This window comes from Dasypus novemcinctus, chromosome 5, assembly GCF_030445035.2.
Source record: "Dasypus novemcinctus isolate mDasNov1 chromosome 5, mDasNov1.1.hap2, whole genome shotgun sequence".
In the NCBI taxonomy this organism is placed as follows: Eukaryota; Metazoa; Chordata; class Mammalia; order Cingulata; family Dasypodidae; genus Dasypus; species Dasypus novemcinctus.
In genome coordinates, this window is record NC_080677.1 from 167,088,809 (window position 1) to 167,106,339 (window position 17,531).

General features: G+C 52.1%; 1 protein-coding gene across 1 annotated transcript in view; it reads left to right on the forward strand.

Annotated features, from left to right (window-relative positions):
- Window positions 1–17,531, forward strand: part of RSU1 (Ras suppressor protein 1) — a 94,304-nt gene that overhangs the window by 41,168 nt on the left and 35,605 nt on the right. The window contains exon 8 of the mRNA XM_058297913.2: window positions 12,558–12,690. Coding sequence (XP_058153896.1) covers window positions 12,558–12,690 — 133 coding nt within the window. The remainder of the gene's footprint in view (window positions 1–12,557; window positions 12,691–17,531) is intronic.

The window sequence follows — 17,531 nt, forward strand, 5'->3', positions numbered from 1 at the left end:
TCTTGTGGAAGTCGCCGGCACGTCTTAAATATGCTGTGAGGTTTTCTCATTTCATCACTTCACTGTTGCTGTTGACTCACGTCACTTCTGGAAATTTCAGAGCCTGGTTTACGATAGATCTGGGGTGGAAAAAGCTAGAAGTTCTTCATGAGAGGCTCCTGAGATTTGCAGGAACCAGCGGCATGAGCTGGTACTTTGCGGATTCCTGTAAGTGGCGAGTTTGGAGCTGAGCGCCATAGTGCGCGCGTGGCGAGCAGTAACGGCGGACGCAGGTGCGCCGTGCGGAGCCACAGCCTGCGCCCCGGGCCCCGTGCTGCTCCTGTGGAGGACGGGTTCTGAAGCCCCTGCGAGCGTCTTTTAGACTCTCACTGGCTTCCATGGGACGCCAGGCTTGCCGTCAGAAGAGGGAGGCTGGCTCCTTTGCCCTGGAGCGTGGGGCGGCTGGACGGCCGGGGCAGGTGTGCTGTGGGTGCTGCCCGCGGGGCGGCCCTCACCCTCTGCGTCCCCGCTGGGCCCGGCGTCTGGCCAGCAGGGCAGGCTGCGTGGGCGCGCCGGCCAGCTGCGCCGGACGTGGGGGAGGAGTCCCAGGCCGACGCTTGGCTTTGAGAGGCAGGTCGGTCTTGAGAGCCTGTCGCCGTGTTGGTGAGCAGTCGAGCCCTGCGGCCGGCACAGTGCTGGCCAGGGACTGCCCGGCCTGGAGCCAGGCGCTCCTGCCTCCCGCTGGGGACAGGAAATGAGGCAGGTTTCCAGGCACGTTTGCAGATTTTTCTGGAGTGTTAGGGAGGGTGGTGGGCATGAGGGGGGGTATGTGTTTCTTGTATTGTCAGCAAAAATTAATTTATTATTTTAAAACCAGAGTACTTAGAAAGCTCAAGAAGTCACTTGAAATCTCACCCCTAGAAATAACAGTTGTGACAGAAGGATGGGTCAGGAGCTAGAAAGGCAACTCTCGGTAAAATAAAGACGTCTTTTTTTTTTTTAAGTATTAAATTTTATTTCAATTTCAGAAAGGAAAATCAGAGGACTAAATTAACTGAGTTTACTATTGCAGTTCAGGAAATATTAAGATGTTAATTACTATAAGGATACTCTATAGTGAAATAAAAGATAGGGACAACACTAAAAAAATTAAATGTATAAACTATTTTGAAGTGTTGTTCTCAAATAGATTAATAGCTGTTAGATTTGCCGCTTGCTTGGCAGGTTTCATTGTCACATCTTTTTGTCACCGTCCCCACGGGGTTCGCGACGCGTTGTGTCCTGAGTTCTTGCGTGTTCAGGAGCTCTGTCTGCTTGACAGTCCTTCTGGGTGTAGAAAGCGCGCGTCTCCCGTGTCTTTGACATTGAGTGTTGGGGAAGAAGACAGCCTGACGTCCCACTTCGGAAGTCCCTTGTTTTCTACAGGATGCCTGCAGTTACGAGTTTTCTCCCTCTTTCTGTCTTTGTGCTCAGGGGGGTTCTCGATCCACACGTGGCCCGCACAGGCCACGGAAGGGGCGTCCCGCAGCCGTGGCCCACCTTTCTGGCCTGCGGTGACTGCTGCTGCACCTTCGTTCCTTGCTCTAGTGCCTCTGAATTTTAGAAGCGGGTCACCCAGCGTGCGCCGTGGCTTCCTCGATTGATGCTTGCTTGTGACCCTCCCTGGGGCTCTGTGTGTGTGTCCATGTCCCGTGACATGAACTCCCTGCACATTTGCCACGATCCCGCCTGGGCCGTCTCCTTGTTAGGCCCCCCATCTTCTGCATGTGAACCCCCTGTCCTCTGCACGTGGACCCCGTCCTCTTCGCCTGGGCCCCCGTCCTCCTTACATGGGCACCCCGTCTTTGGCACGCGGGCCTCCATCTCCCATACCTGGGCCCCCGTCCTCCACACGGGGCGCTGACTTGCTGCCACGTCGCTGCTCTCGAGGTACAGGCGGGGGGCGTGATTGCGCTGCCCCGGCGCCCCTGTGCTTGCACTATGGGGCACCCTCATGTCAGGGCCTTAGAACTTCAACCAAGGCGCCGCGCGGCGGTGTTGGGACTGTTTGGAAACGCTTCCCTGTAGGAGCCCGGGCAGCGGCGCCCACTGCGTTTGCCAGGGCTGAGGTCTGGGCTCCGTTAGCGTGTGCTGTGGCTGGTGGGGTGGCCGCTGTGGGGTCTGTGCTGCAGTGCTGGCGTCTGGCCTGGGTCGCCTCCCCTCTCCTGACAGGTCTCAGGCGGTCGTGGCTTCCTCCTGGTCTGCCCGAGAGGCGACCTCCTGCGGCCTCAGGCCGGGGGACCCCCCCCCCCGGAGCCTCGGCCCTCCACCTCCGGGACCCTCGCCTGGCCCTCCACTCCGGAAGCTTCTGCGGTCTGTGCCTTCCCACACTTCCTGTGGCAGTTACGGGGACGCTTCCACCAGAGGGCAGCCAGGGCGCCAGGCCGCCCCCGGCGGGCCCCCGCGTCGCCGAGAGGAGTGGGAGTGCAAACCGCGTAATGCCGTGCGCGCACCTTCTGCCCCAGTGCGGGGTTTGGTGCCAGCCTGGCGGCCCCTGCACTGGAGCTGTAACGTTTAAAAAGGAAATGTGTTCCTTTAAAATACATAAGATGAAAGGTTCTTTGAGAAAATAATTTACCTAGATGGTGATAGATACTGGATGTTATAAAATTAGAACTTCTGCCTTTTATGTCCAGTTTATCCTCCTCTTTCCAGTTGACCGAAGTCCACCCGCGCTCCCTGAAAACGCTGCGGCCCCCGCGGGAGCGCCTGGACCAGGCCACAGCTCACCGCCCCGCTGGCTCAGATTCTGACGGTTCTCCCGGGAGATCCTGGGACACGGCCCGTGAATACGAGGGAGTGGGAGCTGTGGAAAAAGTTCTCTTCAGATAGCTTGATGTCCTCTCTTCCCTGTTGTCTGCAGGATTATTTGTTTGACCTCCTGTAAATGCTGCGTACGCCCCTTTCCTGAGGACATGTAACTTGGGTTTAATTTTTCTCTTGAGCTCTGGCCTCGTATCCTGGCTCTTGACCGGCAGAGTGTTGCAGGGCAACAAATCGTTACCAAGCAAAATTGTGCACCTTGTGTGCCTCCTCTTTAGGTCCAGATTGTGAAAATTAAATAAAACGATACATGTGACTCGTGTGAACAATGTGTAACAGGCCCTGCAAATATGAGAGATTTATTTACTGCCTGCCTCAGTTTCCCAGGGTGGCTTTTTCCAAGTCCCACAAACCTGGGGACCTAACACAAGAGAAGCTAGTTAGGACATACGCAGTGTAGCCAGGTGCCTCGCCCCTCCGGCCGTCCACTCTGTTTCCAGCCTCACTGGACTCAGCTCCAGCCACCCACAGGCCGCGGCTCGTGACCCGGGAGAGGCCTTCCACGCACTGGGGGTCACGACACAGCAGCAGCACTGCGTAAGCCTGTTGTAAAGCAGGCGTTGCTGTTAGAAGACTCCTTGTTGTGATGTGACGAGGAGTCAGGAGAGGCTGGGATTTCGGGGTTGACGGTGCTGTGCTCGCTGGTAGCTCCGGAACAGCTGATGAACGCTGATGGGGCTGGGCTAACCCGAGGCTCTATTTTTCACAAATAAACGAGCTTCTGAGACACCTTTGCACATTGAAAACCATTTTGTGTTTGTTGATTTTTTTTTTTTTCTGAGTAGAGTATCATCATAGTACTTTCCTTTTTTGTTACTGGGGTGGTATTTGATATTTTTAACCCGAGACAGTTGGCTTTCCAAAAATAATGGAAAGAAATTCATGGTGTAATTATCCTTACCCACATCCAAAATGGTGGTGGATGTCAGTTTTTTCTCTATTGTGTACAGGTAATGCGTTTTATACTTTCGGACTAAGTGGTGTAAGTTAGTAAGTGGAGATGGGGCAGACGTTTTCCCCTTGAGTTGTATACTTCTTTTTCTTAATATTTTAAACTTTTTATTTTTTAATACTTTCAAACTTAAAGGACAGTTGCTAGAATAATACGAACCCCATTCAGAGAACTCAAGCATCCTCTACCCAGATTCCCACCCCAATGTTGAAACTTAACATTCTGCCACATCCCCGTATCATTCTCTTTCTGTCGGTCTGTCTACCCACCCACATGTCTGTCTACTTTCTAAATATTTGGAACAAGGTTGGACGTGTCGCGTTCCTTTAACACTTAGCCCTGCCAAGCGCGTTTCCTAAGATCAAGGCTATTGACAGACATCACCACCTCAAGTTGAAGAGATGCTGAGTTGAGGAGATTTCTCGTTGATAAAAAACGTACAGTCTGGATCCCAACTTTCCATGTCCTAGCAGTGTCCTGTCCAGCCTTTTCTCCTCCCCTGTTAGAGCCAGTCAAGGGGCATGTATTACATTTAATTGTCATTTGCTCCTTAGTCTTTCTCTGTGTCTTGCACTCTCTCTTTTTTCTTAATTGTGGAAACTTTCCCTCTCAACCACTCCCAGACATACCGTTCAGGGGGATTAGGCCACGATCGCAGGGTTGGGGGCCCTCACCTCCTTCTGGCCGCAGAACCTTCCCGTCCGGCACCCACTGGGCACGGACTCCCCACTGCCCCTCGCCCCGGCCTAACCTGCACTCCGCTGTTGGCCTTACGAGGTTTATTCCGTGAAAGTGGACTCTTAGGACCGTTGCATCTGATGATTCCATTCAGTACGACGTCGTCAGGGCTCCTCCAGGTGGTAGCATACGCCGGAACGTCCTCTTTTAAGATTCCATCCCATTGTACGGATCGTCCACGTTGTGCTTTTCCATCATCTGCTGATGGACACTTGGGGTGCTTCCCCCTTTTGGCTCTTGTGAATAATGCAGTGATGAACACTGCATGCAAACATCTGTCAGTGTCTCTACTTTCATTTCCTTGGGGTATATACCTAGAAGCGAATTTGCCAGGTCGTTTGGTAATTCTGTGTTTAACTTTTTGAGGAACTGCCGAACTGTTTCCATAGCAGCTGCACCATTTTATATTCCCCCCAACAATGTACTCAGCGTTTGCGTTTTTCCTCATCCTTACCAGCACTTTCAGTTTTCTTTCCTTTTTCTTTTTTGATAGTAGCCGTTTTGTGGGTATGAAGTGGTATTTCATTGTGGTTTTGATTTGCATTTCCCTAATGGATAATGTTGTTGTATATCTTTACACATGATTATTGGCCATTTGTATATCTTCTTTGGAGAAATATCTGTTTAACTCTTTGGCTAATTTTTAAATTGGATTTTTTTTTTTAATTGTTGAGTTGTAGGAGTTATTTATATATTTGCAATATTAAACCCTTATCAGACCTATAGCATCTAAATATTTTTCCCATTTATAGGTTGTCTTTTCACTTTATTAATAAGTCCTTTTTACTCAAAAGTTTTTAATTTTGGTGAAGTCCAAAGTATCTATTTTTTTGTTTGTTTCTTGTGCTTTGGTGTAAAGTCTAAGAAACCATTGCTAAATACAAGGACCTTATGTTTTTTCCTATGTTTTCTTCTAAGTTTTATACTTTTGAATCTTAATATTTAGGTCATTTATCTATTTTGAGTTAATTTTCATATATGGTGTGAGGTAGGGATCCACTTTTATTTTTTGTTTGTGGATATTCAGTTTTCCCAGTAGCATTTGTTGAAGAGGTTATTTTTTCCTTATTGAGTGAACTTGGCACCCCTATTAAAAATCAAGTGGCCATAGATGTGAAGGCATATTCTGATCTCTCAAATGGATACCATTTTTATGTCTGTCTTTGTGCTGGCACCACCCTGTTTGTTGCTGTAGCTTGGAGTGCGTTCTGCAGTCAGCAAGCGTGAGCCCTCCTCATTGTTCTTCTTTTTCACGATGGTGTCGGCTCTTTAGGCCGCTTACCCTCCATGTGAATGTGAGGATCAGTGTTCCCATTTCTGCAAAGAAAGCTGTTGGGATTTTGTTTGGATTGCATTGGCTCTGTATATCACTTTGGGTAGTATTGACATAATAATAAGTCTTCTAATGCATGGGCACAGAATATCTTTCCATTTATTTAGGGTTTCTTTAATTTCTGTAAGCAATGATTTGTGTACTTTTCATGCTTGGCTAAATTTATTCCTAGATATTTTATTCTATAGTTGCTGTTGGTAATGCATTTATTTTCAGATCATTCATTGCTGGGTTATAGAAACACCATTGATTAGATTTTTTTCAGATTTTCTCTATATAGGATCGTGTCATCTGTGAAGAGATTATTTTTTACTTTCCAATTTGGATGTCTTTTGTTTCTTTTTCTTGCCCAATTGCTCTGGCTAGAACTTCCAGTGTAACGTTGCATAGCAGTATAATGTTGAATGGCATCCTCATCTTGCTCCTTGTCTTAGGAAGAAAGTTTGCAGTCTCCTCTCTGTTAAGTATAATGTTAGTGGTGGATTTTTTGTTCATTTTCATTCATTTCAAGATATTTCCTAATCTCCCTTTTAATTTCTCCTTTGGCTCATTGTTTGTTTAATAGATATTACTTACATTCCACATATTTTTACATTTTCCAGTTCTTTCTCTAAGTTCTTGCTTCATTCCATTGTGGTTTGAGAAGATACTTTGTTTTGTGACCTAACATAGGTCTATTCTAGAGAACCATCTGTGTCTACTTGAGACACATGTGTATTCTGTTATTGTTGGATGAAGTGTTTTATGTATATCTGTTAGGTGTGGTTAGTTTATACTATTCAAGTCTTCTGTTTCCTTACTGATCTTCTATTTACATGGTCTATCCATTACTAAAAATGGTATACTGAAGTCTCCTGATGTTATAGAACCATCTATTTTGTCCTTCAAATCCCTCTATCTTTGCTTTATTTGGAAATCTGTTGTTAGGTGTATGTAAGTTTTGTAATTGTTAAGTCCCTTAGATGAGTTAACATTATCAATACACAGTGCCGTTCTTTGTCCTTTTAACAGTGCTTTACTTAGAGCCTCTTTCGTCTGATGCTGGCACTACTTGCAGCGCCTCCTCCTTTCTAATCGTTGTTGGCATGGACTGTTTTCATCCTTTCACTTCCAGCCTGCTTGTGTCTTTGAACTTAAGATGACTCTCTTGTAAACAGCATATACTGTGTTAGGTCACACTTTTTATCCATTCTGCCAATCTCTGACTTTTGACTGGAGAGTTTAACATGTTTATATTTAAAGTAACTACTGATAATGCAGGACTTATATCTGCCATTTTCCTCTTTGATTTTTGTAATTCTTAACCTTTTTTGTTCCTTATTTTTTCCAATACTATTTTTTTATTTAATTGATCCTTTGTAGTGAACCCTTTTGACTCCCTTCTCATTTACATTTGTGTATACTTTTTTGATATTTTCTTTGTGGTTACAGTAGGGTTTAAATTTAACATCTTAAGTCTCTAACAGTCTGATTTAGTTTGATGCCAGCATAACTTGGATAGCATGCATACAAAAATTATGTTTCTTTATCTCTCCACTGCCCCCCACTTTCATGTCATTCTTTTCACAATAACTTGTCACAAATTATGTATTTGTACATTGTGAGTACTAAACCACTGATTTATTCTTACTTCTTATGCATTTTTATATCCTGTAAGAAGTAAAAAATGGTGTTACAAACCAAAAATAAAATATAACTGACATTTATATTTACCCATGCCCAACTTTTACAGGAGATCTTTATTCATCAGGCTTCATTCTGTTGCATAGCATCCTTTCCTTTCACCCTGAAAATCTCCTTTTAACACCTTTTGTAGGACCAGCCTAGTGGTGACGACCTCCTTCGCTTTGTTTATCTGGAAATATCTTCATTTCTACCTCGTTTTGAAAGGCCCCTTTTGCTGAATCAAGAGTTCTTGATGGACGCTTCCTCCCCTTCCAGCATTTTAAATTTGCCACACCACTCCCTTCTTGCCTCCATGACTTCTGATGAGAAATCGGCATGAAATTCATTACACTGTAGCTCCCTTGTGCTTGACTTGCTTCTTCTCCCTTGCGGTTTCCAGAATTCTCTTTCCATCTTTGGAATTTGACGAGTAGTTTATGTCTCAGTCTGAGTCCTTGTGAGTTTATCCTGTTTGGGTTTGCTGAGCTTCTTGGATCTGTGCATTCCTGTTTTTCATCGGGTTTGGGGAGTTCTCAGCCATCATTTCTTCAGCTAGTCTTTCTGCCCCTCCTCTTTTCTGGACCCCCCAGAGGCTCTGCTGGGGTACACCCAGGGTGTCCACAGTCCTCTCAGGCTCTGCTCATGTCCGTAATGCTCCTTCCTTTCTGTTTCCAGACTGAGTAATTCCAATTGTCTTATCTTGTTGAGTGATTATTTATTCTCCCAGCGGGAGCTATTGAACCGCTTTAGGGCATTTTTACTCCTGTTCCTGTGGTATTCAGTTCTGTTTGCTTCCCTCTGGTGATGTCTGTCTCTTAATTATATTCTCTTTTATTCATCTATTATTTTTGTGATTTCCTTTAATTTCTGTTTTAGCTTGCTAGAAGCTGCAGGAGCAGTACAGCAGAAGTGGGCTGGCCTTCATGATGGCAGTTTGTTAGGCTAAAAGCTTGGCTCTGAGGCTGGGACAAGGTCCAAATCAAGCGCCTTCGGGGTGCTGTCTCCCCAAGGTCGGCGCTGGCTGTCCTGGACTCCTGCCACGTGGCGAGGCAAGGTGGGGCTCTGCTGGCCTGGGTCTCTGCCTCCCCCAGGCCCCTTCCCTCCTGAGCCCTGCTGGGGCCATCGGCCCACGGCTCGTCTCCCCTCCTCGGGCCTCGTCTCTCCCAGCCTCCCGTGCTTCTGTCTCTCCAGCTTTCTCTGCAGGTCTGCTCTCAGCCCTCTGCTCATGAAGGACTCGAGCAAGAGGACCAAGGCCCACCCTGGGCCACGCCTCCCTGGGACAGTCCAGTCCAAGGCCTACCTGGACCCAGCCCGATCAGAGGCCCACACCCACCCGAATGGATTAGCTCCAAGAGCAGATCTTTTCTGGGGTCCCAGAAAGCTTCCAGCTGTCACAGTTTTAAATCCATGTTTTCCTTAAAACTTTGAGCATATTTAGGACCATTAAAAAAATATTCATGTATGGTATGTCCTGTGTCTGGCCCTCCCCATTGATGGTTTCTAACGCTTTATCCTGCCCTTTACATAGGCGGTTGTATCCTGTTTCTTTGTGTGTTTTGTAATCTTTTGTTGCAACGTTGAGTTTTTTAATATTTTAGTTTGTTACCACCAAAATCTAGACACTGAGGCATTTGTTTCTTGCGCTTGTATCCAGCTAGCCTCATGAAAAAGTTTTCTGTAATGCCAGGAGCTAATAGTGGTGGGCGGAGAGGCAAGAAGAAAGAAAGCAAAGCAAAGCAAGCGCTGCCCCATCTTTGCAAATGCGCCGTGTGGCTGCTCTGCGCTCCTGGCGGTGCTCAGAGGGCAGTCGGTGCAGGCGGAGGGCTCCAGCCTCTCTGGTCCACATCTCGTTCTGTGTGTCCCGGGGGTCCCAGGCACTGTGCTCCGCATCTCAGCGCCGCGCGCCTTGGCCCAGGAACCTGCGTGTGGGCCGGTCCACAGCGTCCTGCGAGACGAGCCTGCGAGCCGCCTTCCCAGCCCCTGGGACGTGCAGGGGGCCCACTGCTCCCGCGCAACCAGGCTCGGCCCTGCCCTGGAGAGGCGGCTGGGCCCTGGGCCGGAGGGGCGGGTGAACTGCCCGCAGGTGCGTCACGAGTCCTCCCGTTCTAAGTCGCTGGGCGGCGTCTTCTGGCCTCGGCACTTCCTGCTGTGTCACTGCAGCCCTTGAGCCCTTCTCTGGAGCTCTGAGAAGGACGTTCCTGCCGTGCCAGGTGGCGTTTGCTACCTGAAGCATCTGGGTAGGGAGGGCCCAGGAGAGTCACGCTGCTGTTCAATTTTTAAAACGTGTGTTAATTGCTTTGGACTGTGATTGGCTCTGGACTAACAGGGTTCTAAGGACTGTCAGGAGCTGTGTGTTTCTGGTGCTTTGGTGCTTATTGGCCTTTTTTGTGTCTGTGATAAGAGTATGTGGTTGTCCAGGAAAGCAGAGGATCCGCATGTGCCCTTCCTGCCGCCCCTGTCCCCCACAGCTTGTCACCCCTGCGTAGGGACCTCCAGGCTCTGAGGGAGGCACGTGCGCCCTCACCGCTCAGGGCGGGCGCTGCTGTCGGAGCTGGCTGCTCCCCCCTCGCCTCTTATCTCAGAGGTATTTTTGTTAAACCCAAACACAAGTGAAAATCAGTTATGAGAATGTATCATTAACTCGTAACCTAAAAGCATTTAGATTGTTTCTGAGTGTGAATAATTTAAAGTGCGCTAACATTTAGATTGAAATTATTGCGGTTTTTCTTGTAGACTTAGCATCTGTGTCACTCACAATTCTTAATTATCTCCGTACATATTTTAGTCAATGGAATGCCTGCACCCTCTGCAGCGCGGCCTCTGCAGGGAGCGGGGCACGGGGCCCCAAAGTAATAAAAATGTAAGCTCCCGTAAGCAGCGCAGCCGAAACTAGCCGTTTTCACCTGGAACGGAAGCGTGGGTTCTGAGTAGCAGGCTGATCCCTTACTTAACCTGTAATAAAGGTGGATTCAGGGGTGTTGATACACAAATAAAACAGTGAAGTTAATTTCGCTCCGTCCCCACACGAGCAGTGCCTGCTAATGAGCTGGTCCTCGCCTGACGCGCGGCTGTTCTGAGCTGGGTTCTACCCTCGGGGGCCGTCGCCACCACCAGCTGGGCCCGCCCGCCAGGCCCCGTGTCCTCAGGCCCTTGGGGGGCCTTTCTGTTTCGGCCTATTTCAGGAGTTAAAATGGGGGTGCCTGCACACGGCCAGCCCCTCTCGCGCACCCCTGCGCTGTGCTCCTCCCCCTCCGCTGTCCTCCTGTCCTCCTGTCCCCTGTCCTTGTCCTCCCCCTCCTCCGTGGCCTGGCCTTGTGTCCCATGGCCCCTGCGAGCCTGAAGCTGCGTTACCTCACGGGGACGTGGAGCAGGAGTCCAGGCCGTTTGAGATGGCTGACGGGAGGGGCGAGCAGAGATGCCCATGCAGGCCGCCCAGTGCCCAGGCAGCCTTCCGCGGGCGCTGCTCCTGGCCTTGCTGGCAGCCACTTGGAACCCACACATTTTCCCAAAGAGCTCCTTTCCCCGCAGTTGGTTCCTAGCCGGTGCGCAGGGTGGGTCGCCGGCCGCAGGTGCAGGTGGCCGTTAGGTGGCTGCGTGCTCGGCCGGCCGCTGGCTGGTCTCTTCCCGGGGTTTCAGCTGCCCCCACGGCCTGGCCTCCGCCAGCAGGGAGGCTGCATACGTGTGCGTGTGACCAGCTGCAGAAGTACAGGCTTGTTTTTAAACAGATGGCTTTTTTTTTCCAGAAATTTGCGCTCTGCATTTTTAGGAAAAGTGGGGAATTGGAGAAAAAAGTTATGAGGGAACGGTAAGGAAGCGGAGAGAGGCACGCAGTGCAGGCCCTAAGTGAAAGCGGGTGCCGGGCTCGTGGGGGTCCGCGCCCCACCGCGCGAGAGGAGCGCCGCGGCGGCCCGTCCCCACGAGGAGCCCGGCACGGCCCCCGCCGAGCAGGTTTCCACTGGACCGCTGCGGCCTTCTGGCTCACGCTCATTAATTTTCCAAATGACTTCACATCTGACTAATGATGTTGAACCATTAAGGCAAGAAAATTGACAATATTGATAATCTTGTGGAGAAACGTATCTGCCTATTTGTGTACTTGACACCAACTAATTCTAATTAAATGAACAGCCGTGATGGATTGCTCTCTTAATATTTAGTATCGTCTCTTTGCCGTAGAAGCGTTTTGAGAACCTGTGATCGTTTCTACATTGGTCTTTTCTCTCTCCGTTCTTCTGAATCGTTACAAGTGCATGTAACAGACAGGTGTCCAGGAGTCGGTCCTTCTGCCTGAAGAACTGCTCGCTGCTCCTCCTGGGCGCCTCGCACCTGCCCTCTGGACGGCTCGCCCCGCAGCCGTCCACGTCGCCGCCTCGCCCCGCAGCCGTCCACGTCGCCGCCTCGCCCCGCAGCCGTCCACGTCGCCGCCTCGTCTTCACGTAGCAGAGGCGTGGGCGCGCACAGGCCCCAGCTGGGGGCGCGGCCTCGTCACCCTCCTTGGCTGGCCTGGGTGTGCAGTGGCCCGGGGACTCCCCAGACAGTGCGGGGCAGCGGAGAGCGGGAGGCTGCCCGGGCACGCGCCACGTGCCGGACCCCCGGGCACAGCAGACGCCGTCACCTGCTCTCGGCAGGGTCTGGGCGCAGGACCGCTGCAGAGTTAGGCGAGGGACACTGGCGCCCATGGCTGTCTGTCCATCCAGGACCGCTGCGGCCAGCCTCACCCTGGCTGAGGGCAGGAAGGAGGTTGCGGGCGAGGCCCAGGGGCAGGCGGCCGTCAGGGCCACGCTGCCCACCATGCGCAGGGCTGGAGCCAGGGCAGGGCCCTCCAGTGCGGCTCCTCCCCACCCCCTTCCTTGGGCTCCGTTGCTTGGGGCGGCCGCTGTCCCTGCGCGGCGTGTACCTGACGCCCAGGGAAGAAGCCAAGGAGCATCCCACCGAGCGACCGAGGGGCGTGGAGCTGCGCGGGCCTGGGCAGGGCCTCGCCGGTCTGTGTGGGCCGAAGCGACCTTCGCTTTCTCTCCGCCTTTGCAGGGAACTTGGATCTAACGGGGCAGAAGCAGGTGTTCAAAGCCGAGAACAACCCCTGGGTCACCCCGATTGCCGACCAGTTCCAGCTCGGCGTGTCCCACGTCTTCGAGTACATCCGCTCCGAGACGTACAAGTAGTGAGTACCGTGACCTCCCCGACAGCGGGCGGCGGGGTCGAGTGTTTGTGATTGACGCAGCTGTAGAAAGCCTCATGTGGCGTTGTTATGCCAGTGGCAATTAACTCATAGAATTCTTAAATGTATTATTAAATGTGGTAATTATCCCTGTTATTTATAGATTATCTGTAATTGACACTTCCAAAGGGAATTTATGCCAATTTTGTTTAGAAAATTTTTTCAGGTGTTAAATTATTTGAATATTCAGGGCGCTCAGGGAATTCACCACGCACACTGAAATCAGGCATGCTTTATCTTCAGTGCAAAGAGTTACAAACATTATGAACAAAATTGTACTCCTTAGCTAATGATCGAATTTATAAAAGCAGTAGAAAATATTAGGAAAGCATCATTCTCTTCTTGAGGTGAGACGATTTCTGTGAGAGGAAAAGTAAGGCAGGAAGTAAGGGGGCGGGAGCAGCCGCCTGAAGCCCCCGTCCTCGGGGCAGGGAGGGGCTTCGGGCGCCCCCGGCCGCACCCAGTCTCCTCGGTGCTTTTGGCCTGGAAGGAATTCCAGCACCACAGCCGCCTCCGCTGTCTTCCTGCTTCGTTTTTCGCCTCCAAATTCAAGCTGTCCTTTATAGCAATGACCCATATTGACGAAATCTAGTCATCTCTACTTTTTTAAAGGTGTATTTTTTTAATTTATGCCCCTCCCCCCCATGGCTCTGCCTGCTCATTGTCTGTTCACCTCCTTCAGCTGAACTCGAACCCGGGACCGCGCACAAGGCGGTGCCCAGCAGCCCGCGCCACACCCACTCCCCGCAGGCCGTGGCACCGCTTGCCGGGGCGGGGTGGCTTCTCCTCGTCTTTGTTTAGGAGGCACTGGGACCTGAACCTGGAACCTTCGTGTGGTAGGCAGGAGCCCACCTCTTGGAGCCATATCCACTTCCCACCTCACTTTTAAGCATAAACAAGAGATTGAAAATATCCAGCCAGATTTGTTTTTGTGTCTGGCATCCCACCTACTGGAGAAGAGCTAAGCAGAGTGCTGACAGTCGGCTCGGCCAGGAGCCTCATTCTTTGGTATCAGAAGAACACCTGGCTCAGCGCAGCCCCGGCCAGCGTGGCCCTGCAGCCCTGCCCAGCCTGCCCGCAGGTCAGGGGCGGGGGCTCTGGCGAGCAGCAGCCTTCCAGCAAGGGGGCTCATTGTGAAAAGAGCATCAAGCACACGGAGGCGCCCTGAGGACGATGCTGGACGGCTCCGCGAGCCTCCGGGCTGGCCTGAGGGGGGCAGGAGGAGCGCGCCCAGGCCTCGCCAGGCCGGCTGTGCGGCTGGAGCCGGCAGTTCTTCAGAAGTACGGACGTGGCTCGGCTTGGACGGGAGTGACGAGCAAGTGCGACGATGTAGCGCATCAGTGGTCGTTGTTTGTTTTGTTCCTCATAAATTGTTAGTTATTGATGTCATCACTTTAGGTAGGGTCCTGATTTTGTGTTAGTGATGGGAGGTTGTAAAGGTTGGATTTGTGAAGTAACTTTTTAAAAAGTCATTGTATAGGATGAGGATGGAAAAACACACAAGTAAACTCCCGTTAGGCCGAATTGGTGCAGTACTCAGTTTACATTGAGTTTAATAACCTTAAAACGTACCATGCGTTATTTTTATAATTTACAAAGAATTAGAGTGCATGGCCTATGAAAGTGCTTCTAATTTTAATTTTACTTTAAAGAATTGGGAACGTGTGGATTTTGTGTTCCCCAGAGTCTTGATGGCGACTAACCCCCGTTACAGATGCCGTGAGCCGCTTCTGCTCCTCAGCACGTGGCTGGGATCCAGGGTGGAGGGAGGCCCTCCCAGCGCACCGAGGGGCCATGCGGCCCGGGTGCCGGTCTCAGCACGCTCACGCCCGCGTTCCCTCCAGCCGTGGCGTCCTGGTTTTGGTGTTCGGCATAATCTAAGCTCTTTGGCCACTTGCCTCCTCTTCCTGATTTTTTCACTTCTTCACGGAGAGTCGTGTTACCATTTTACAGTTAAATCGACTTCTAATAGCATTCTCCAGGCGGGAGAGCCTGTCCCCCTCGAGGGCCCTGTGTGGCCCCTGGAGGGCCCCACCTCTTGTGAGAGAGCGCGTCCTGCCGCGCCGTCTCGGCCCTCACGGGCCTGACCCACTGCTGCTGCAGACATGCCGGCCAGAGCCACAGGAGGGCAGCTGCACAAGCACCGAGGCCAGCGCACCATCTTTTTAGAGAACGCCTTTACAACAACAGAGCCGTCGAGCGGCACCACTGGGGGCCCTGGCCCCGGGCTTGCCGTCCTCAGGCGAGGGAGTAGGCTCAGTCGGGCCTCCGTGCCGGGACCCGTCTCGTCTCCTCCGTCTTCCTGTCAGCCACTTTGTAGTTAGGGGCCTTGTACCGTCCTTCCCCTTCCCAAACCAGCTACCTGAAACGTTTGCTCTAACTGGCAGTTACTTGGCCAGCTCCTATTAACAAAAAAGGAAGGTTTTCGTCCAGCGCCTTCGTCCTGGACCCCTCTCTGAAACCTGTGGTTCCTGACTTCACTGCTTTGACTTTTTCTTTAATCCACACACACCCCCTCTGCTAAAACTACCCACTTTTTTTTCATATCTTTAGAATACTGTAAAAGCATATTTAATTTTGTTTTGGAACTTAAAATGTCATGGAATCTCTTTGCTTCCACTCTCCCCCCACTGACTAACCCATATGTGATCGACAGCTGTAGAGAACCTAGGAAACTCTCCTTCTGCCTGCAGTCGTCCTTCCTGGTGACCTTGGCGCTCTGAGCACCTCCTCAGAGGCCTCTGCATCCTCGTGACCAGAGCAGGGACGGCAGAGCTGATGGATGAGCTGGTCTGCAGGCCCCGTGGGCTCGCGGGCGCCGGGACACCTGCAGCAGCACAGGGCCTGCTGTGTTTAGGAAGAATTGAATCTTTGAGGTGATTTAACTAGATGAAGGTGAATTCAGGCAACTGCTGGACAGGTGGAGGCCTCTGGGCAGGCGGGGGCCGCTGGGCAGGCGTGAGACTGGCCGCAGAGCTCCGGGGCTGGTTCTGAGGAGAATGTCCTCATGATGCGACCACTCCGAGCCTTTCCCGTTAGGGTATTCAGTGTGTCGTGGAGGGGGGTCAGAGCCCGTGCGCGCTTTGGCGCCTCCACCTACCGTAGAGTTTCGCGGCTGCCCCTCCCTCTCCATCTGTGCCTGGAGCCAGTGGCGCTGGGGTGGCAGCTGGCGTGTCTCCACAGGCACACCTTCCCGGTAGGGCAGTCTCTGGGCGGGCCGCGACACGAGCCTTGGGAAGGCAGCTCGCCTCGCACCCATCGGGGCGGTGCAGACTCTGAGCCGTGTCAGCACCGACGGCGCCTGGGAAGCAGGCGTCCTGCCGCCACCGCCCTCTGAGCACACCCGGGCCCCTGGGCGCCCTCTCACGGCTCCTGTTTCTCCGTGAGGAAGGTTTCCCCAGTGCTTGCTCCTTGTTTGTCTTTATTCTAGAATAAAGTCAGGCCCTGCTGGCTGCTCTGCACGTTTGTGGAGGCGCCTTAGCGCCACAGTGCTCGGTGACGGAGGACGCAGCCTTGCGGGCCTTGCTCGGAATCCCCCGAAAGGACAGCCACCCTGTTGGGGGGGCTCGAAATCCCCCGAAAGGACAGCCACCCTGCTGGGGGGCTCGAAATCCCCCGAAAGGACAGCCACCCTGCTGGGGGGGCTCGAAATCCCCCGAAAGGACAGCCACCCTGCTGGGGGGCTCGTCCCCGCCTGCCGCTGGTGCCCCGGCCGAGCCCGCTCTGCGCCCTGCGCCGTGGGCAAGCCCACGAAGCCACGGTGGGCTAGAGGGGCGCGGAGCCCTGCCCAGCCAGGCCGGCCGCAGCGTCACACACCTGGCCCGGGAGCCCACGGCCTGGCGCCCGTGTGCAGGGCGTGACGCCTCCGTGAACTAACCGCGGCGTTCCTGGGCGCAGAGCCAGCAGGTGGTTTTGCGTCTCCAGGGGGAGGAGGCTGAAGCCAGGGCTCTCCACAGCGAACTTCCCGTGGTGACAGCTGAGCACCAGGTCGGTTTTTTCCCTAATATACTTGAAAATAGCTCAAGTTAAGTCACAAGAAGGAAATATTTCTTTATAGTAGATGCAAAAATGAAGAACAAATTTTTTTCTCCAAAATGTTGACATAAAAGTAGTTTATATTTTTAAAAGTGGATGATATATTCTCTTCCCTGGTATTTGTGTTTCCTTTATAGGTGCTACATATGTATATGACGTGTATTTTTGAAGTTAACAGAGGTATTTTTTCTCCATGCACGTCTCCATGCACGTTTTCTCCATGAGACAATGCCTGATTCAGGCTTGAGCATCTCTGGACCTGTTTGTATGCAAAAGTGTTGGCTTTAGCCGCTCCTGCTGGGCCCTGCCGCGGCGCGGCGCCAGCGCAGCCCTCGCACTCGGCGCAGGGAGGCCGGCACCTGGAGCTGTGCTCCGCCTCAGTTGGGAAGCTCCGGAGCCCGGGGAGGGGAGGGGGCCGAGGAAGGGGCGTCAGGGTGGCCGCCAGCGTCCGGCGTGCGTCGGCTGGGAGGGCGCGTGGCAGCTTTCCTTCCGTGTTTCTTCCTGTCACCTAATGGATTTTACACTTAGAAGGCTTTTTCCTTTTCTGCTTTTAGCTATTATTCATAGATACTCCGTGTCCTACTTCGCCACAGGGCTCCCGAGGCAAAGTACCAGAACTGGCCTGGCTTCTATAAAGCTGTATAAGCGGTAAAAGCTTACAGTTCCGAGGCTGTGGGTCGTCCACGTCCAGGCCAGCGGCGACTCTTCTCTCAATCAGCCCCGGGTCCTGGGCTCCTGCCACCTGGCGT